Below are 22818 nucleotides of genomic sequence, written 5' to 3'. Positions count from 1 at the left end.
CAACAAAATTTGCAGAGGGGTGAAAGGTCATGGATATTTCTGTGTTTACCTAAATGAGTATGACAAATCTTTACCGCTTTGAAAAAGCACTGGATTTATCACACTAAATTTTAAATTGAGGGAAAAAACTTGAGGCAATGAGCACTGAAAACCAGTCATGTACTCAAAGGTAAGAAAGTACACGACTTTCTAATGAAACTAACAAAAAACGCTATTACAACAAAAGTGTGTTTTGCTGAAATACTTTTTATATAGATTTAATCTATTTACCCTTATTAAGTATCAACCTGTGTTTTTTAAAATAACAAAACAGAACTGGGTCAGAGACATACAGAGAGAATCTGGGTACGGAGAAAATGGCTCAAATTTTATTTAGCACTTGAAAGCTACCACACAGCAAATTCTCTCGACGGCATAAACTGTTCTTCCAACACACAGTGAATAATAGAAAAACAATATGGCAAAACTGCTGTGAAAAAGAAATGTTCAAATGTTTTTCCTTGGAATCCATCTACAAATGCTCTTCGGCAATGCATTTCAGTTGTCAGTAACGACTCAAACGTCTACGCTAGTTCTTGGGGCTGGAGAGCGGACACTCCTGGATCTGAGCCTCCACGGAGCCCTCGGGTGGGTGCACAGTCATGGAACAGGCCCGGATTCCACCGAGGGGCTCCAGCACGTGGAACACCTTCTCCCACACATCCTGCTCGGGGTCGTAGCGCTGCACAATGTCCACCATGCAGCGGCTGTTCCACGAGTATCCTCCCACTACGTACACTTGGCCTTGGAAAACGGCCACGCCCACGTCGCTCTGGCCTCGAGGCATCGGTGCCACGTTGGTCCACTGGTCTGTGTCGGGGCTGTAAAACTCACAGCTCAGCACATCGTCGTAGTCACTCGCACCCTTGAAGTGGTTTCCGCCCATAACGTAGAGGCGGTCTCCAACTGTGCACATGCAGTGCAGGCCGCGGAGCGCGGTCATATCTGCCCGGCGACTCCAGCCGTCTTCATCTGGGTCATAGCACCACAGTTCTTTCTGGAACGTGTCTCGCGTAATGCCCCCTGAAGAAACACGCCGCAGGCGCGACGTATCAGCTTAAGTACATCATCACTTAGACAGTTAAGACACCCCAATACTGACAGGTGTGAAGATGAAGCCTAACATCATATCCTGAACTAGTTCCCAGTTGACTCCGAGACAGCAAAATTTTATTTTTATTTTTTTCTATTTCTGTACATCAGAGCACATTTGGGGATTTGCAGTTCTTCTGTTCTTTTAATCCTATGTCAGTGCTAGAACTGTGCAGAATATTTACATTTACTTTTAAATTTATTCATTCAGCAGACACTTTTCTCCGAAGCGACGTACATCTCATAGAAAATACAATGAGTGCATTACATTAGCGGAAAGAGAGACTGAGATGCAATACAGTTAGTTACTTTCCACCATATAAACCAGTGTACATCACACGAGTAACTGCATAAAACTTCATCCGAATATACCATTGTAATATTTACAGGTCCGAGGACAACGTACTAAACAAGTGAATTTAAGTCAATGAAATCTGCCCAAAACACCAGCTGGTTCAGAAATGTTTTGCTAACAAGGACAGTGGAAGGAAATATGTTGGTTGCAGTACCCTGACCACAAGCATTATGGTTGACGCTATGGCTGTCATACGTTCCTGGTTGCAAACCACTGCATTTTTTTAAAATTTCAATAGAAAAAAATATTTGAAAAATAAACAGACAAACATACTACAATAAGTACCCTTCGATGTTGTCTTAAATTTTGACATAATGGAAAGGTAAATACATGCACACCGACATGGTCTGCCACACGATGGACTCCAGCGTCCAACTAATCATAATCCCTACCCACAGTTTGTCCAATCATCTTCATTCTATTCAATTATTGTCACATGACTTCATCTGTTTGTTATGTTTTTGTCTGTCCCACCAGTGTTTCTACACGTTGAGGAAGGCTCACGGCCCAACACATTTGTGTTGTATCGTTATCTTTGTGTTTGCATTAAATTAAAAGTACTGTGAGTGCTGGCCTTATAACTCTTCATTTCAGTCAGTCTTTTACGAAAATATATGTTCCTTAGAAAGATATATAGTCAAATATAGTTTAATGTTCTGATTTAAATGTACATATCACCAAAGGTCAAAATTGACCTAATCTTTTGTTTCCTTGTTTGACGTGACCTTTCTGTGGTGTCTGATGTAAAATGAGGAAATTTTTAATAAGTGATGCATTTAAACTTTGCAATGGACTGGTGTCCTGCCCAGGGTGTACCCTGAGCAATCCGATACCCTGTACTTCTGGGATGGGCTCCAGGACCACAGTGACCCTGACTGAGACAAGCGGTTGGTTACTGACTGTGAGTGACAGAGTGGTGAATATAAGAGAAATCTGTAAATATAACACTGGTACATTTGTTAATGTAATTAAATTGTTAATTTGTAGATTCAAATAAGTTCTTATGTGTGAACAGATGCATTTTCTTATTAAAAAGCATGCACTCTTCAAGCACTTTACAATATCGCGCTTAAAACACAACACACTGACCCGTGTAAACCACAAGGCTTCAGCTTCCTGTTTCTCACCAAAACAAGACCTTTAGTATCTGCTTTTGCAAGAGCAGAATGGAGCGACTTTGAGCAACTACACCACACTCTTCTCAAAAAAAAGCCCTATTCGCAGATACAGAGGAATCTTTTGAATGCTCTTTTCAACCAAGATTTTTCCTGCATTTTCAATTAAAATTGCATGTTTAAGTATTTATAACCGTGGTTTCCTTTCATCTGCACTTGAAAAGGTTAAAGCTTTTTGGCTGTTTTGGAACATTTACACCGTATTTTGATTCAGTTGTCATCGTCACCTGAGCAAGTTCTGAGCCAAGCCAGAAGTCAGTAAGTCTACAGAATAATGTAGTAAATGTAGTAATGTAAAAGAATTTTTTTTCTAAATTTTACTTACAGTTGTTAAAACCACCAAAAATAAGAACTTCCACTCCTAATATTATGCAGCAAAATACAATTTAGCAAAGTTAGAAGATTCTTCAGTTACTATCGATTGCAACCATGATCAATTGCAACCATGCTGGAAATAAGGGGAGAGCTTTTTCCTTTATAAGATATTTCTTTTTCAATCATGCACATGGACTTTCACACGTATCAGCGGAAGCATATTAATAAACTTAAATAAATAAACATATATTAATAATTTAAAACAGGGAACTGCTCTACTGTGATAGAAAAAAAATGCTGCGAAAAATAAAAGGCGACAGCAGCAGCAGGTACACAAGACCGAAAAACTGGTTCAAAGATGAGATAAGAGGAAAGATGTCATTGCATAAATTCTCTAGGTTGCATAATTGCCAGTTCAACTGTTTTCTGTCACTCACAGCAGTTTGTCAAAAGCTGTCAGCACAAGGGCAACATTCTCCCGTATCAACAGCACCGATACTATTTGTCTGAGAGGAATATTTACACAGAAAAGTGCTTGAAATGAAGAATAATTTCACTGAGCGTCTAGCTCAAAGTCTTTGTGGCAGTCTGCTGAATTTGTCTCAAGGTTTCCAAAACACAAACTGCATTTAGAGCAAAACAATCCAGTTTTGTTTGTAGCCTATACAATGTACTGTTGTCACATGGCTTTAGATTGCTGTTTGACAAAGGTATAGTATATTTGGATGAGCAATATTATATAGTCTAATTTTCACTTCATGCAGCCACAAATTTAAAGAAAAAAAAAGATCATTTCAAAAGATTATGTTGTAATTCATTCTTGATTGTGCAATTACCCACGAACTTGTATTGATACTGATTAATGAGTCATAAGAATGCTAAACATGGGATACCCATGCAGGGACATCTTGAAAGAACGTGCTGAAATGAAGCCTGGTGTAGGTTTGTCTCCACTGACGCTACCTGTCAATGATCATGGTGCTCACAAAATCAACAAAACGGTCACACGTGACCCAGCCGCTAGCTGTCCCTTTCTCAGTTTACACACATGGACAAAACAAATACTGTATGACACACTTATGGCCTCCAAGAACCGTTGTGGAATAAATGAACTTCACCTGCTGTCTCATCTTTAGATAATGAATTACGAGGAAGTTAAATGAAGTTCACCCCTTTTCGCACCGAGGCCTTGTAACACTGTCAGGATTGGTGCCAATATCTCAACACAGTTGATACACGAGCTGCTCATTTCGAGTCTTTGATCAAAATGATTCATTTGCTAAATTACCAAAAATGCAATAAAATTACACAGTTTACTGGGCAGCCAGCAATGCTTAATATTTTGCCATTATATTAAATATAATAATATATGAAAAGGAAGGGAAGTTCTCATCAATCTATACACACACACACACACACACACACACACACACACACACACAGCCACAGCAAGATTGTCCATTCTCTTTACTATCTAACAGCCATCAGCTGTTTGTATGAATGTAGATGCACTTCCCTAAAACACTAATTCTCTTTCGCTTTCACGTGTGGCCTAATGTTTCTTTTGGTTCTGATCAGTGTCTTGATCATTAATCCGCTACCAGTTACTTACATGCAGTACATTTGGGGAAAAAAGTGCAGAAACTCACCAGAGACATACATTAGGTCTCCATGAACTGTCCCAGCATGCCCATAGTGCGGCTCTACCATTGGTGCCCCAAACGTCCACTCGTTCTTTTTGAGGTCGTAGCATTCCACTGTGTCTGTATGAACAAAACACGAGATTTACACATGAGAACTCAGTATGTTCTTGAATGTACCGAGTAGCTCGTTGTTCAGACCAGTTTAAAACTATATTAGCGATAAATAGTTTGCGCTTGTGTGTCAAATGCGTCTTCAAGTATCGGCTTACTGTGTTCATTTCTCTAACGTCAAGGATGCAAATTTACCTTCTTGCTCGGTGCATGCATCTTATGAATCTTTAAAAGATTATTGACGAAATTGTTTAGCAGATGAAGGAAGAGGTTTAGGTGCAAAACAAGAATTATGAAAAAATCTAGTTCTTAGAAATACAGTTATTCATTTAGCTGATGCTTTTCTCCAAAGTGACTCATAATGTTAAGATACTTGCAATTATTTACCCATTTACACAGCTGGGCAACTTTAATGGAGCAATTGAGGGTAAGTACCTTGCTCAAGGGTACTACAGCAGTACGTGGGAAATCTGTAACCTTTGGGTCCAGTGGCAGCAGCTCTAACCACTACACTACCTGCTGCCCCTAAATAACGTGAAACTATATGTCAATTATAACTTCCACTGCAGGCTTATGTAAAAAATATAGTACACAATATTGGCAACTTTAAATAACAAAGTAACGCAGTTTGTTAAAAAGAAAGATTTTGTAACGCACATAACGCAGTTGTTTCTTTAAACTTTAATATATTTAGTAGTCTGGCTAGTGGAGCAATTATTACAAAAATCAACATGAATTCAAGTCGATACTACAGCATGCTTGGATATGATACCTTGATTCAGATGCTGTAACTCTTAGAGATAAAGGAGCTTGAATGAACTTGTCCTATTGATTGAACTTAACTGTGCTTATAGAATGTTTTAAAGGGAAGTTCACCTCATTTTACACTTTGGTCCTACATCAATACCACCTGGACTGACGACAATACTTCAGGATCGTTTTTTAAAATTATTCGCTTTTTTTACAAAAACAACGTTGTGCTTTTGTTTAAAATGCTCATTTCCTAAATCATCTACATGAGCTAAAACTACAGATGTTTACTCTGCCATTCACCTGTTAAAAACGTTAAAGTTGCACAACTATATTTCTAAATTTTAGCACTTGTTTAAAAAGCAGAGACCTATATGTTGCACAAGTGAGATATTCCGTATGTTCTGTCGTTCTCTTTCACATTATGCTCAATTGTAAGTGATAAACCATCCTTCATTTCAATGAAACCTATTATCACAGCGCAACAGTGAGCTCTCGCTGAATTTATCTTTTAAATATTTATCGACTGCTGTGTATCACCAAGGAGTTCCACGCTTCTTCATCTTCCCGCTTTTGCCAGTGAATGTGAGCTTATTTATATTGCTACGGCAATACAAAATCCAAAGACATCTTACCAATTTCCCCTGTAGCATTTCTGCCGCCAACAGCGTAGAGCTTCCCCTTGAGGGCACTGAGGTGGAAGAACGTTCTCTTCTCATTGAGAGAAGCTACTTGCAGCCATCTGTCAAAGCGGGGGTCATAGCGGTACACAGTGTCCACTGCTGTCTTGCCCTTGGTGTCATAGTTGTCCTGCCCCCCGACGATATACAAGAAGTTACCAATGAGGGCCACGCCATGCTGATAGCGAGGGCCCTCCATGGGCCGCAGGGCCCTCCAGGACTGAGCCTCTTCATCGTAGAGACGCAGTTCTTTGCTGACCACCAGTTGTTGCCTCATCACCCCACCCAAGGCCAACAAGTGGGTGGCGTCAGAGCGGATCTGTGTTCGTTCCGTCTGGAGGGCCGGCTGCAAGAATGGCATCATCTGGTAGTTGCTGGCCTCCAGCAGAAGGTTGACACATTCTGTGTGAGCTCTGAGGGTGCCGTCATCCTCTTGGGAGATCTGCAGCAGTTCTGCGGGGCTCATCAGAGGGAAGCGAACTTTGCACATTAGGTCATACGTGTGCTGCCGGCGACCGGCGCGGTCGTGCTCAAGCCATCCACGAGCTGCCTGGTACAGCGCCATTTCGGAGAAGCCCTTGAGGCCATTACTGGCCAGGGCATGCTGCATGCTGGGCAGGGAAAGCTTCAAGTATGTATTGCTTTGGACCAGTTCTGAGAAGTTCTCAAGGACAAATTCATTGATGTAGGTCTGGACTTCCATCAGGTGCAGGTTGCTTGCAATGCGCTCCACCTCCACACAATTGTCTATAGTGACCTGATGAAAGAAATGAACATACTTTTATTATTGTAATTGCTTAATGGATGCTTTTATAGACAATTTCAAGTGTACGAAATTCCTGTAGGTGGTATCTCGTCAGGATGCTGTAACATCATGATGAAAAAGCAAGATCATTAACCATGACACTAAACAGCACATTTGATGTCAGGCTGTGCTGCTTCTACCTATGAGTGATATACTTTTTTGTTCTTTCACAGAACACGGGCACATTCCCCTAGAAGTCAGCATCTGTTTTTGTTCTGCTCCATTCTGTTCTGTTCTTCAGAGCAGCTTTCCCACCTCATTGATCAGCAGCTCCTTGCAGAAGCCCAGGACAGGTAACACCTGCAGGAAACTGGCTGCCTCCAGTGTATCCTGCAGGGTAGCCAGACTCAGCTCGACACTGCCGGTGTAGATGAAGGCAATGATGTTCCGCAGCCCAGCGCCTCTAACACCATGAAGCTTTATCACTTTCAGCTCTTGCTCTTTCATCCCTCCTGTCCGTCAGCCACACACAGAGAGAGAGAGAGAGAGAGAGAGAGAGAGAAAAGAGTCCAATTAAGGCTCACTTTACGGTTCTGACAAATGTAAGACTTGGCATTCTTTGTATCGTGGAAGTCTGTACCTTTTATTCTTGTTATATTAGGACTGTTGTTCGAGGGTAACATTAGGCACCCAGAAAATATTTGAAATGAATACACGTTTCATTTCCAGTTTCTAGATTTTATCTTTTATGTGTTTGTGTTTATTGATGGGGGCGCAGCAGGCTTGGCCTGTGCCTGCTCTCTGGCGGGTCTGGGGTTCGAGTCCCACTTGAGGTGCCTTGTGATGGACTGGCGTTCCATCCTGAGTGTGTCCCCTCCCCCTCCAGCCCGATTCCCTGTATTCCCAGGTTAGGCTCCGGTTCACCGCGACCCGCTCGGCACAAGCAGCTTCAGTCAGCGTGTGTGTGTTTATTTATGTCTCAAATGGCAAACAATTATTTTAAACGATTACAATTTTTTATCCATTTATAAGGGTGATTTATTTTTGCTGGAGCATTTTAGGATAAATATATTCATCTAGAGTACTATTAAAGGGGGTGGGATTGGAACATGGGTCTTCAGATTGCAAGGTGAAGGGTCTAACTAGTGCACCACCTGCTGTAGCTGCCAAGGTCACTAGAGGTACACATAACTGTACCAGATTAAAAAAAAAAAAAAAAAAAAAATCGTGCAGAATGACCCAAAACCAAATGTAAAATTTCCAGATAAAAGAAGTATTTGTGAAAATTCTTGGGGGAGAACCTTTTGGGAAGGGAGTCTTTAAACAAAGTTGCATCTTTACAGCTGTTTTTTTACTTTCCACTTGCCCTGTGTGCTCTTTTTGTGAAAGAAAAAAACTATTAAAAAACATTTCCCAAAACACAATTTCTGGAATGCTGATTAAGAACGGAATTTGGAATGTTGATATTTTTTGTCTCAAAGCGTAAGAGATTTGCAGATGATTTCCCGCTTGCTGAAAGCTAGGCAAGACACAACATTAAGGAGTTACCTGTGAACATGGCTTTGAAGAAGTCACTGGCTGAGGCCATGATGACTCTGTGCACTGGGAAAGATTCATTGCTGTCGCCTGGTACCAAAGTAACATCACAGAGCGTCTCATCTGCCCGGAAGTGCTGAAAACCCTTATCGGTGGTGTAAAAATACAGCTCTTAATTGTAGGTTTAAGGTACATAATCAATGGAGTAAAAAATAAAAAATGGAACATAAAACAAATACATTATGCAGGAATTTCTGTTCACCCTGGAACGGTAATGAAACCGTACCTTTAGGATGATGTGTCCGTGTTTGGTGTCGTCGAACATTTTCGTGTTGTTTTTTGGGGTTGCGGGTGGTGGCTTGGGAACAGGTTTGGCATAGATGGGGGCTGCGATGGAGGGTTTCGTGGTTGGGACAGGAGGTTTCGGAGGGGGGGTGGCCTGCTCTGGAGGTTTGGGAGGCTGGGAAGGCTGGGGGGGCTGGGGAAGCTGGGGAAGCGGGGGAGGCTGGGAAGGTTGGGGAGGTTGGGGAGGTTCCCTAAGTGCTCCCCGGCTTCCCATTCGGGACAGTCTCCGTAACAGTTTTCCCTCCTCTCCACTGCTCCTGAAACACAAGATTACAGAATAAAAGCATCTGCAAAAAGGCTGCCAACAACTGAGTGGTGTTTCAGTCATACACTTATTCACCCAGCTGACTCTTTTCTGCAAAGCGACCTACCATGTTAAGGTACCTACAAGTATTCTCCTCTTTATACAGCTGGGGTAATTTTACTGGAGCAATTTAGGGCAAGTACCTTGCTCAAGGGTACTACAGCTAATGGTAAAACTCAAACCTGCAACCTTTGGATTCACAGGCTGTAGCTCTAATTACTACCCTACCAGCTGCTAATACAGACCACAAGCGTGAATGGCGCCAGTAATAAAATCTAGCGCTCTGCATTATACCTCGAGCTTCGGCATCGGTGTTAAATTGTCATACTGTGAGGTGAGCTGCCAAACATACAGGTGTATAACAAATAAGTCACCTTCGTATGCATGTGCTAGCAAGCAAATACAAGGAGAGTACGTAAATAAAGAGCATACTGGAATTATGGCACAACACTGACAGAAATCGCAGCAGAAGTGTGTTTCTCGAGAAATTTGCTGTATGTCGTTGTAAAGACATGGCCATTTTTCACACTGAAATGTGAACATACGACTGAAGAAGGTGATGTTATTTTTCATGTATGTGTGGTAGAGCAGCACCGGTTTTTCAGTATTTTCGGGCACTTTTTTGGTAGTTACAATGTATTTATTTCTTTGGATATGACTTTTGCATTCTTATTTAATTAAAGAGACTTTTTAATGGTTTTAGAAGTAAAGAAATTATAAGGAAATGTAAATAGCTTTACCAAATTTTTTTTGAGAGAGTGATATTGATGGTCACACTGCAAATCTGCCTACAACTATAGACTTTTTGACAACTCAGACCTGTCTTATGAACTTACCCCATCTTGGACTTTGATGAAATCTGGTTTCTTCAGCCTTCCCTACAAAGTAAATTAAAAAAATCTTTTGTGATTTTTTTTTGGATTGCTTTTCTTTAATGATTCTCCTTTTCACTCATATTTGTCCACATCTGGTACAAGATGTAATTGCTAACAATAAACTCAGTGTGATCTGAACATGAAGATAATAATACTTGCTTGAGATATTCACTGAAACAGCTGAATATATGAACCAATAAAAGTATTCTTTGATTTCAAAAATAATATAGTCCAGAAGTAACACTTCCAGTTCATCATGATCGGAGTCATGTGATATATGCTATAAATTTCTCCGTTAACAGTAACTCTTGCATGAGCTGGAACATTAAAAAAGCACAAATGGAGTTTGTCAGGACCACTATTATGAATCATTTCCATAGGTCATCCACTGCCATGAAGGAGATAAGATAATGGTAAGAGCAGAGCATGGTCACTTCTGAGAACTGGTCAACATCGGAAGAATTTCAAACTGTATGGTAAAAAACATTTTCAATACATTTCAGAGAGAAAACTTTATTTTTATAGTACTGAGTTCATATCCAGCTGTTTTCACCAACAACAATGCTGATATCTCAACTATAAATGTTCATTTATTGTCTTAAAAGGGTATTTGATTTATGATCAATAATTGCTTGTCCAAGCAGTGGTCTGTTCTAGAAGCACAGAGCGCAATGCAGGGTACACCTTAGACGCAACATCAATCTACTGAATGGCAATCTCACACACACACACACACACACACACACACACACACACACACACACACAAAGGGGAATTTACGGTCACCAATAGACCTGAATTATGGGAGGAAACCGAAGTGAAAATGGAAAGAACATGGTTAGGAAAGTATTTCTTAAATTTTTACATGCTGCCTGATATCCAGTTCATGTCTTGCGCTTTTAATATTTTCCATTGTGAAGGTTTGGTCTTTATTTGCATTTGTTGGATTTTTATTTTCTGTGCACACCAGCAATCTTATTTGTCCCTCTGATACATGATGTTAGCACTGACATAAAAGCTTTACTTTCATCCAGTTATGCTACACTTTCAGTGAATACCACCATATAGCACAAGAATATACTGTGTCACATAGTTATTACACTGTCCATAAAGTACATTAGAAGTCAGAAGGTGACTAATCTTACCTAACTTGACTAACCTTTCAGCAGCACGTTTGCAGGTGAATAATGTTTTTGTATGTTAAAGCTGGGTCTCTGAAACTCCATTTCGCTAAACTTACAAAATGTCAGCTTATGTGTGCTCTTTATGAAATATTATCAGTCATCACTGACAGTAAACAAGCGTGCACATTCTAGATACATACATGTTAGCCTGTAAACAAAAGCAAGTCATTCTTTACCTTCAGGGTTTCAATAAGTGCTCCTTGTCTGATGTACACCAATGTCTTGCACATGAGCATGTTGAAAACTCAAAGCTGAAGAAAATGCAGGAGTCAAACTTACCTCAGATTAATTTGGGCAATGTTTTGCAAGATGTATCTGATGTGTTGCTTTGGAATTCAAGGCTGTCTTTCAAGTCGTGACACTCTTTTGTTCTTCTCAAGAAAAATGGTGATATCCTCCTCAACAGAAATTTCTCTGATAAGCGGAAGTCATCGCCTATGCTAACCACAGCCTGACTTACTGTTTTACTTCCCGTGTTTCTTTTTTGCGTTGTCTCCCCCCCATTGCTTTTCTTACTACAGTGCAAGTACACTGCTGTAGCATTCACCACGTACACAAGGCATCTCTCGTACGTCACATATAGCTACCATTAAGAAAGTCTACAACAGAGTTGCCATTTAGGTGAAACTCATGAAATGCAGCTAAATGTACACATCGCTTAAAATGATTGTTTCTTTTGGTCAAACTAAAAAGACAGAATTATCTACAGTGCCTTGCAACCGTCATGGAAGCACTGAATATGTTGCACAGCCTGTTGCCACAAAAATGCACTTATTAATGCAATAAAATTCAAATTTATTTCTCTGATCCATACTCAGTGTGAAAGAATGCTTACAGAAAATTTTTTTTTAAAAAGTATTACATTAGTCATCACACTCTTTATGAACACTTGGTGCCCTTCATGAAGCAATAACAGCCATGGGTCATTACACACTGCACAGCTGGATGGGACTGTTTTATTCAGGCACATTGAAACAGCTAGGAGCTGTGAGTATTGTGAGTTTCCGGTGTTAGAAGGACCAGAAATAACTACAGTGCTTTTCTCCTACGGTCTCTCGGAGGTGGAGCAATCGTCCTTCCTTTGTCAAGACTACAGAATCACTTCTATCGCATTTCATCTAGCTACACGAAGAGTGTGTAACCAGTCACCCTTTGGCCTATTTAAATTTTAAAAGCCCACTGTTCACGTACACGCACCTGAACAGTGGGCTTTTAAAATTTAGTTTGCTACCAGCTACAATTTCACTTTTATCCTTGTATTATGTAGAACTGGGTACAGCATAAATCAATTCTTCAAATTCTTTAAAAGTTCCCATAAGAAAATAATTTAAATTACAGAAGAAAACTACTGTAGAAATTTGCTGATGTATCATTTTCCATTGTACAAATATTTTGTATCTCTACCAGGTTAATTCAGTATTGTTTAAATCACCATTACATATGAAAGTGTTTAACATATCCATCTACTGTACATGAACAGCAACATTATCAGTCAAATTTAACAAAACATTTTTAAAAACCAGCTTAAACTGAAAGGTACTTTCTAAAAGTAATATTCTTGGAGATACTTAAGAAATTGGAAATAAAATGTAATTTTATGTAATGTAATTTTGCCCTTCCAATATGTTTAACTCACTGTAGTGAAGATGCAAAAAGTGCATGGAAGCTGGTGATTGTGATCAGCTCACTGTTCTTGGGAAAAACACTTTCCACACTGCATTTAAAAGAGTTAAAATTTGGGCTTCTGAGTTATCATCATGATTCAAACTACTTTGATAAATTAAGAATATTTTTCTTAAAAGTAACACTTAATAAATCAAAATAAGCATAAGCCACCAAGACAATGTTCATTTCTTCAGCTTGGCCAGGCCCATAAGAAGCTGATCTCGACGAGCTCTCCTGGAAGACAGCTGGTCTTTGGAAATGAAATTACACATTTCCTGCAAAACAGAAAAAAAAGCAGATATTTAAAGAAATATAGCCAATAATCTTCTCGATGTTTTAACATGTACTTTAACGTTACACAGTCTTATATTCAAGTTATATAATTGTTAATGATTGATCACAAGGGAATCGGAAATAAGATTTCAATTGCTTACTGAATGAATTACTATTTCAAATTTTCTTTTTAGAACATACAGCACTATCTGGAAAATCTTCATGTAGCCTGCAAATAAGCCCAAATACTCCTCTACAAAGAGTGTTTTTTAAATCAATGAATAGTTACCCTGATGCATATTTTCCTCTATTTTAAATGCACCTACATTTAAAATTTCTATGCTTTGGAATAATAAAAGACTAATATTTCTACAGGAAAGTCTTGCAGAGAGAACTGGTTCATTAATTACAAGGTGGGGTACACCCTTGGTGGGATGCCAAGCCACTGCAGTGCCATTCACACATAAAAATATCATTCAGTTAATTAACCTGGAAAGCATATCTTCAGAATGTGCGTGGAGACTGGAATAACAGTGAGAAACACAAATACAGGAAACAGATGGAAGCTCCACACACACACACACACACACACACACACACACACACACACACACACACACACACACACACAGACTAAAACCGCTTGTCCCAGGTGGGGTCACGGCGAACATGAATCCACTATTCTCTGAGGTGACAGCACTTACTGGTTGGCCACCAGGCCACCTGAAATTAGTGTTTTGTTTTTACAATGTTGATATGCAAGACAAAATGGAATTATTCACAAACCTGATTAATAACCTTGGCTTCGTTACCAGAAAATTCTGGAACGGGACCAAAAGATGAAAGTACCCTCTGCATCCCATCCTTGTAGCGACTTAAGTAGTCTTCCAAACCTGAGAGAGGGGATGAGAAGTATGAAGCAATTAGTATTCACAGATGGATTTCTGAAATATGGATAACAAAAGATTAATCTGAGCAACCCTGCAAATTCCAGAAGAAAATTTAACAACAATATAGACAAAAACATGGGACACTTTGGATGTTTATCTCATTGTTTTGAGTGTACAGTCAACAACTTCATCCTGTATGGTACCAGAATCTGTTCCAGAAAACTGTACAATACAACTCTGAAAATTCACTGAAGTTCTGGGTGGTTACAGTTTCAGATGTTTAAACTTTAACATCTGAACAAAAGAGCCAAGTTGTGCAGCTCTGTAAGCTTGAAACCATGCATCAGCAGCCCATTCGATTTAGTTAGTGTGCTTCTCCACCTCAGTACACTATTTTCAGTTGATAGTTCTTTTTTTAAAATTGGTTGTCAACAATGTATGGGGGGCGCGGGGGCGCAGTGGGTTGGACCGGGTCCTGCTCTCCAGTGGGTCTGGGGTTCGAGTCCCGCTTGGGGCGCCTTGCAATGGACTGGCGTCCCGTCCTGGGTGTGTCTCCTCCCCCTCCAGCCTTATGCCCTGTGTTGCCAGGTTAGGCTCCAGCTCCCCGCGACCCCAAATGGGACAAGTGGTTCAGACTGTGTGTGTGTGAGCAATGTGGAATGTAAACAATTAGTAGTGGAAATAGCAATTGCAGACTTCTCTGATTCACTGGGGTCCTTGACAGCTTTGAGTGTAACAGTCATTCAGTTCATGAGGTGGGGAGGCAATACTGTTTTGCTTTTATTTTCCAAATGCCCTCTGTTGCTCATACCTATATTTCTTGTACAGTTCTGTCTCTAGTATTAACTATAATCATTCAGCTTTTAAATTCTGTTTCATGTGTCAACAAGATATGCGTATCATAGTGTTGAGTTTTGGGAAATTACCATTATTTCCCGTGCCTTGCCTTATTAGCAATACACTAGCTTTGCTGTGTAGGACCAGAGTTGTGGATATGTATTTATGTATTTCGTGCAATAGTTAGAACAGTGTTTCAGTCAAGTAATTCAAGGATTTTATTCCTTCCCCATCAATCAAGGAATTTAAGCGATTCAGTTTTTTGCCAAGTGTGCCAAAATTCTTGGCTTCATTAGCCGTATCAACGAATGGACTTTTTACTGCTCATGGGGGCTCAGTAAGAAGCAGCTTACATTAAAGGACCCACCGCTAATGACTTTGCTTAGTAATAGTGTATATTACAAACTTCTCTATGAAATGGTCAATGTTCCAGTGCCCCATCATCATTTATAAGTTCAGACAGGTAAACAGAAAATTAGAAGATACCTCCTTTGTTACTTACCATCAGGGGCATTGAGGTGCATGGTTTCCATGGGACCAATAAAAGCGTATCGCATGCCCAATCCCTCTGACATCACTAGGTCAATGTCTTCAACAGAGATAATACCATCCTGCAGGTTAAAAAGAAAACGTCTACAATCCAAATATATAAACACCAAATAAACAAGGGGGTGCTTGGCCCCCTTTCTCTGACCATTGGAATCACATCCGAATTCTAAATGCTTTAAATCTACTTGTGCTCAACAGTTTTTAATTTTTTACATTTATTAATTTAACAGCTTACAATATTTTACCCACTTACACAGCAGGGTAATTTTTACTGGACTGAGTTGGGCTAAGTAACTACAGCAGAAGGTATTATTCAAGCCTGTGACCTGTGAGTCCTGGAGTGGCAACTCTAATCACTATGCTACTTGTTGGCCTGAGTAGTCAGTAGATGATAAAGTACTTCCATAAAATCCTGCCCAGAGTTGTGTCAAGGATTAAGGCTGCAGTTTAAACCCCATCAACACAATAAAACAAACGCAAGTACTCTGTGAGAGAGAGCAACATTACGAGCAAGCAGCTGATAGATGCCAGAGAGAGAAACTGTCAAAGTAAGATACACATGTAATAGTTTGTGAAGTATACATCATACTGTGGGAAACAACAGAGCCAGCAAAATGGTGATGTTACTGAAATGTAGCACAAAGAAACAGGTGGTGAAGTTTGAACATGTGCAGTGGTTTCAGCTAGTAGGTACCCTGAACCCACTGTCCTATTTAACCAGCTGCAAAAACTAGGACAAAAAAAGCTCAAAGATTCTGAAAAATAAGATTTACTTTCCAGCCCTCAGCTGCAAACAGATTATTAGTGCACCCTTAAAGAGGAGTGCAAAATGTGTAACCAGCCCACAACCATGAGCGGCGGTGTCAAGTTATCTGCCATAAATCAAATCATACAGGACTCTGGCATGAAACAGACTACTTTCCCTACTTTGCCCAACATGGATTTGAATACCTTGCCATTAGTCCCTCATCTGCTCCAGTTTTAACTGCTGAAAATATTTTCAAGCCATAGAGATGTAACTTAAACCATGAAGCTTAAGACACAATTAAATTTGAAGAATTTTGCTCTAAAGGCGGCAAAATCTTCATAACAGTATGTAGGTAAATACAATGGCCTCTACTGAGCCTTCCCAGTAATTACAGTAAGTCCTCAACTTATGAATGTAACCGAGACTGGCTAATTATTCATAAGCTCATCGTTTGCAAACAATGTGTGAAACACTATAAAAACTACAAATTATCTGCAGTAACTGAACAATTTGGGTCTAAAGCATGGGTGAAATTTGTAATTTTGTTACCTTTTTCAAATTTCTTTATTTCTAGTTTTGTTCCCATAGCTCTTGCTCACCTTTTTATATAAGGATTATTAATGATTTTCATACACACTATACTGGCTTAATAAGCAGAAAAAAATATAGAAAACATAGTGATCCAAATGTCACACTACAGCAAAAACATTGGCATGGCTAAATAATGTGGGACTGCCTAGGATGTACCACCTATAATTATGTGATTTAACAAAAGTAATACTTGGTAAAGGAGACTGGAAATACAAATAAGTTTGTTCATAATGAAAGTTCAGAAGTTAAAGGTTCCAAAGTCTACAACTTGCTGTGTCTTGATAATGGTACACCCACCTTGACGAGCCTCCAGGATTCTGCAATGATGGCATATTGCACACGATTAAGGGCAAAGCCATCAATCTCCTTCGTAAGACGGACCGGTGTTTGGCCGACTTCGGTCATCAAAGCGTAAGTTTGCTCCATCACAGCTGGCAGAGTCTCAGGATGTGGAACCAGCTCGACCAGACGGACATAATACGGAGGGTTCACCTATAATGTATATATGCAAACACTTATTTAATAATGTTACACAAGGGTAATCATACTGTGTACTTCATAGAGTTTTTATATATTAATATCAATAACTAATTCTGCATCTTATATTTTCATCATCAGGAGGTGAAGGCTTAAATTAACTCTACTTTGTCTTAACATAACCAAAAGAACAGGCAGGCTATGTTGTGAAAATGTGGTGATGACATTAAGTGATGCAAATATTCAGACTTCAAAAAGGTATCAAAAAGGAAAGGGAGATGGAGGGCAAGAAAAACCAGGAGGAGGCAAAGCAGAACTTACAGGATGGGACACAATGCAGCGCTTCTTGTTCTGGACTCGAGAGAAGACATTACTAGGTAGTAGGCAGGATGTAGAACTGCTGAGGATTACATCCTCTCCAACACAATTCTCAACTACATGGAAGACACTCTGCTTGGCCTCCAGCTCCTCAAAGACACATTCCTGCCAACAGCAATCAACTGGTTTTAAAAATGTAATTTATGGCTTTTAAAATGTCTTTCTTAATCAACAATGAAGGTAAAAATTGTCTTTAATCTCCCAGTAAGGTAAGCCAAAAGAAAACCGTGTCAAGGTACATCCAGTATGTGTGAGGCTGAAATTCCCAGATTTCTGAGGAGGTGAGTAACAATCCATGCATGCAAAAGCAAATTCTTGAATGACAAGCAGCTTTTATTTGTTTCATTTTCAGTTTAAATGAATTCACTGTCAGAGTCAGACATGAATAGGATACAAACAAATTCTAAATTGATTTTGTTGTCAACAAAAACACTGCTGACTATGCAGGAATGTTAACAATTATGTATGTATGCATATATGCAACATATTTAGTAGATCTACAACTTATGTGCATCATCAATCATCTTTTATCAATAACCCCTTGTCCAATGCAGGGTTGAGGTGGCCCACGGTCTATGCCAGAAGCATAGGGCATGAGATAAAGTAAAGAGGGCACCATTCCAGCACAATCACACACACAGCCACATGCTACAGAGAATTTAGAGGCATGGGTGCTGTTATGAAAACACTAACCTGAACGAAAAAGGTGCCCTTGAGTGCCTCAGACAGGTCGTCATAGCTGCTTAGCAGGGCTAGCTGCTCCTCTACGTTCAAGTCACCCCTCAACATTTGATTTTGCTGCAACTCCTCCAGTTTCCTCCTGTGCAACACAAACACACCTCGATTATTCTGCAGTACTAGAGGCCTCCCTTAAATAACAAGCATTATTTGTTCTGGAAAATCTGCTTCTGATACAGAATTCTTGCAAGAAGGGTCTCTTTGTTACATTAATGTAAGAAAAAATAATACTATATGAGTCTCTGCTCTGTATGTTGCTGTGACCCAGTTTGTCTGTTGCTGCAAGTAAAAAAAAAGAAAAAAAAAGACAGATCTTTAAAAAAAAAAAAAAAACTTGCTTTAACTGTAATTTTTTAAAAGTGTTTGGGACAGTGATTCTTAATTGTTTGCTTCTAGTGTGTTGTCCCAAAAATGAGAAAACAACAACAACAATAATAATAATAAATAATATGCTCCTACTTTTCATGTTTAGTGGAAAAAATTGGTGAACCTTTTGTAAAGTACTTTATTTTTTAAACACAGAGGAAAATCTAATTCAAAACTAAGCCCAGAATATTGGACTAGCACTATGTTACAGTTCAACTGGAACAGAAGCCAGTATGTAGGACTGAAACACGAATGTCTTTCTACTATGAAATATACAATAATTAACCAAATAATATACATTTGCAGTGCAATGCCAGTTCAGCAGAAGCCTCTGCTGTCCGTCAGTGATAAATGTTTTTCCTTCCCGCTGACCTCATGTCCCGGATGGCCCTGGCCGCCTGTCCTGGCTGGCTGTCATAGAGCTTCACTTTGTATCCTGCGCTCAGGAAAACCATGGCCCAAGAGCAGCCTATCAGCCCACTGAGACAGAAAACCAGAAAACCCGGGGGGGGGGGGGATTCAGACCAATGGGACAAAACACAATCACATTCTTTTCAGATCCGATGGATACACAGCTAATGGTTGAAACAAATCTAAATCAAGTATTTTCCATATTCTGTTAAGGACAAATATTGTCTTGCTTGCAAACATCTGTGTGCTGTTTGTATGTGAAGCACATTTCTGTTTGATCTGAGCTGTGCAGTGCTTAGAAGAAAAGCATTTGCTAAATGAAGAAACACCTTGGTTAATGATATATCCAGATCCTAAAAAAAATGCCACAAAAGTTAACATAAGTTAATGATATATTCATCAGAATCTCAAAATGCAGCAAAAAAAAAAAAAAAACCGTTCAAAGTGTTTTGTTTACACGCATGAAACAATTCTTGGTGTGCCCTTACACATCCAAAGTACACTTAGTTGTGTATTAGTACAACTCAGTTCTTACTCGCCTGGTCATTATATACTTAGTTCCTCTTTTTCCAAACCTCACTTTCTACGGCGCTAGGTGCTTATATTACCTACATTAGTTAACACTTTGACGAGTCAAGTGTGTTTTTATTGTCATTCCTCTACACAGCTTGTATAGTGGAACTGCAGTCTATGAACAGCATCGTAACATAGTTGTCCTTTTTGTCCAGATGGGTCAGAGAAAGGTGGATGGTGGCACATATGGTGTCCTCTGTCGAACGGTTGAGATGGGAAGCATACTGAAATGGGTCCCATGTGGTGGGAAAACTGCTCTCTATGCATTCCATGACTAGCTGCTTGAAGCACTTCATAACGATAGGTGCGAGTGCAACCGGCCGGTAGTCGTTCATCCAGTCATTCAGGCAGGACGCAGGCGATTTCTTCGGCACAGGGATGATGACGGTCGTCTTGAACCACACAGGGACAACTGCTCGGCTCGGGAAAATGTTGATGTCCGTGAAAACACCTGCAAGCACATTCCCCGAGCACCCGGCCAGGTACGTTGTCAGGACCTGCAGCTTTCCGTGGGTTAACTCTGGACAGAGTCTTCCTGATGTCTACTGCAGACAAAGTACCTGGTCGATGGGAGCTGGGGGTGGTCTTACCTGCTGGCATGATGTTCTGTGCTTCGAACCGTGCGTAGAAACTGTTCAGTGTGTCTGGGAGCGATGCGTCATCGTCACGGAAGTGGTGTAGCTTTGTAGTCTGTGATGGCCCGAATGCCTTGCCACATGCGCTTTGTGTCCTTGGAATTTAGGAAGCGATGCTGGATTCTTCCTGCCCGAGACAGATTGGCCCTTGCTGTGCGGACGGAGGGCTGCCTTGTCACCAGACCCGCAGGCAGCGTCTCTGGTTTTCAGCAGCGAGCGCACCTCCGCAGTCATCTACAGTTTCTGGCTGGCACGTGTGGTGATGGTCTTGAAGGAAGTCACATCGTCTATGCGCTTGCTGATGCGGCCAGTCGCTGATTCTGTGTATTCCTCCAAGTCTGTGGTGTTACGGGTGTGTAGCAGCCTGTGCGTTCAAAGCAGTTCTGAAGTGCTGAGATGGCTCCGCTCCCTCGCACCAGCTTCTCACCTGTTTCAGGAGCGGTCTGTATGCTGGGATTTTGGTATAAAGGTGATGTGGTCCGAGTAGAGGAGGTGGGGGCGGGGTGCAGCCCTTGTGTGTGTAAGCACCGTCAGTGTTTGTGTAAACAAGGTCTAGTCTAAAGGTGTTTGTACCACGTGGGTGGCGAAATCAACGTGCTGCTGCTGGTGACTCGCGTTTTTTAAAATCCACTGCGACAATCAATGAGTGAAAACCCGCGTCGGTCGGATCATGTGTGTTGTTTCAAACAATGTTTGTCTGTGTCTGTAAATTACCGACACAGCCTCGCCAGAATCCACTTAGCGCAGCGCCAGGTGGGGTCACGTACACCGGGACGACGAGCACGGCGGTAAACTGTGGCCCACAGTGTGGGCAAGTAGTAGTATGGCCGGCACTTCACCACACAGTGACAGTCATAAGTCCACGTCCACCAGCGACGAACACAGTACCTAGGCTAGAGTCCAGAAAAAGCACAGCATTCTTGCACTCCTGAACACAGAGACAGAGCTGCACCGCCGCGACTCTTCTTGCCTGGCAGACTCTCTCTGTGCTGCTATCCTATCATCGTGGCGCGATGTGTCTATCATTGGGTGCTTAAATGCATAATTCAATGATTATCATAAACATCTTGGCTTCAACAACAACATAAACGATAATCTTACCTTCCTATGACAGAAACGGTTTTTCCTCCTGGCGATGCGGATGCGCTCATGACTGTAAAGCAGCACAATGACAATGAAAGAGGAAAGAGGTCACACGGGGTTGGCACGAGGCTGGCACGAGCCGAGGCTAGCCCGGAGCGGGGACCCCTAGGCTAATGGCGGCCGAGGGGAGAGAGGAGTTGGTGTCCGGCGGGGAGGGCAGTCCCCGGGCGGCCGCGGACAAAGCACAGCTTCCAGGGTTCGCCAAACACTGCACGGACAGTTGAGCAAAGCTTCCCGTGAAAATGATACTGCACAGCACTTAATGCTTCCCGAGGGATAGAACACCTACGTATTTTCCGTCCATACGGAAGAAAACAAAACAACTGTGTGGCACATTACGTTTTCATATCAGCATAGGAACTTAACTAATCAAAGATTTCAAAATAATACAAAGAACAATATTAATATGAATGCCAGGGGAATGAACGTTATGAAAAAAAAGCTAAAATAAACACGCCTCAATAGAATAGGGCTACAACAGGTGGGAGGGCGTGAGTAAATGAATAACCGTGACCAGATCAAGAAGGATAGCTGACAATGTGACATGACGTCATGGAATTATACATTAAGAAGATCATCTGTAGCAACGATATTCATATCTGAGCTACTTTAATGTGGTGAAAGACCTCTAGACTACTAAGCATCGATAGCAGAACACAGCACTTTGCTCTGGGCAGTTCGGTACAACAACGTAAATAATGCGACGGAAGTTCATCCAAATCACATGACGTGTGTTTACCTCCCTGAACCGGAAATCACCGGTCTGTCCCACGATAAGCGCGGGTCCAGGAAATAAAAGTCTGACGCCACGTGAACTGAAGCGGAAAGACAAGTTGCGTTCACGCGATGTCACAGAGAGGCGCCTGTGCAGCTGCGCAGTAGCGACTTCAGTACAGGACTGTAGCGACGGAAGGGTCACTAGCGAGACAATCGCTCAGATGGTCACAAGGGGGCACCACAAATCCCCTTAGTGACGCAAACATAATCTCGCCAGTAATTTGTCCCCCCCTACTGGTTATAGTGGGCCCTATGATTAATTTTATCCTATTTAAATGCAGATGCTGAATTAGAAATGAACACACGTTGAACGTAATTACAACATGTCAAGAGATGTTGTCTCCAGCATGATTGTGTATCATTAGTTTAGTGTCCGTTTGGCAATGATTTAGCAGCGTTTCACTTTCCATTCAACCCTAATAATACAGTATTAGAATCAGTGGAGAAAATGCACATTTAATAATAATTACCCTAAGGCAAAACCACAACTCGTACTCATCGGACCTGGCCAAGCCCGCTGAGGCACCATGCCCCCGGCGCGCTGTGAATGGATTTTTTTAATAAAAGTTCACATTTTATCCAAGAACTTAAATTAAACGTGTTTACTTTGCAGTACAT

The 22818-nt window shown here is 40.9% G+C and overlaps 2 protein-coding genes across 3 annotated transcripts; both read right to left on the bottom strand.

Moving 5' to 3' along the window:
* Positions 1-392: 392 nt before the first annotated feature.
* LOC108937878 (kelch-like protein 9) lies at positions 393-11529 on the bottom strand. The gene is made up of 8 exons (XM_018758091.2): positions 11429-11529; positions 9927-9968; positions 8728-9043; positions 8454-8586; positions 7221-7417; positions 6116-6917; positions 4626-4739; positions 393-1062 (listed from the first exon to the last, which is right to left on the bottom strand). The coding sequence occupies exons 2-8, from the start codon at positions 9929-9931 to the stop codon at positions 569-571; spliced, it is 2061 nt and encodes a 686-aa protein (XP_018613607.2). The 5' UTR covers positions 9932-9968; positions 11429-11529; the 3' UTR covers positions 393-568.
* Positions 11530-12026: 497 nt separating this feature from the next.
* Positions 12027-22115, bottom strand: cryl1 (crystallin, lambda 1). Of its 2 annotated transcripts, none has more exons than XM_018757790.2 (8): positions 21382-22115; positions 19034-19141; positions 18251-18377; positions 17501-17662; positions 17000-17194; positions 15317-15425; positions 13874-13980; positions 12027-13089 (listed from the first exon to the last, which is right to left on the bottom strand). In XM_018757790.2, the coding sequence occupies exons 1-8, from the start codon at positions 21429-21431 to the stop codon at positions 12997-12999; spliced, it is 951 nt and encodes a 316-aa protein (XP_018613306.2). In that variant the 5' UTR covers positions 21432-22115; the 3' UTR covers positions 12027-12996. The 2 variants fall into 2 exon arrangements, with proteins under 2 accessions (XP_018613306.2, XP_029112460.1); XM_029256627.1 differs by lacking the exon at positions 21382-22115 and adding an exon at positions 20236-20303.
* Between the last annotated feature and the right edge of the window lie 703 nt (positions 22116-22818).

The sequence above is a fragment of the Scleropages formosus genome, chromosome 12 (genome assembly GCF_900964775.1).
Source record: "Scleropages formosus chromosome 12, fSclFor1.1, whole genome shotgun sequence".
In the NCBI taxonomy this organism is placed as follows: domain Eukaryota; kingdom Metazoa; phylum Chordata; class Actinopteri; order Osteoglossiformes; family Osteoglossidae; genus Scleropages; species Scleropages formosus.
The sequence above is the reverse complement of the archived record's forward strand: the minus strand, read 5'-3'. Positions and strand labels throughout refer to the sequence as shown.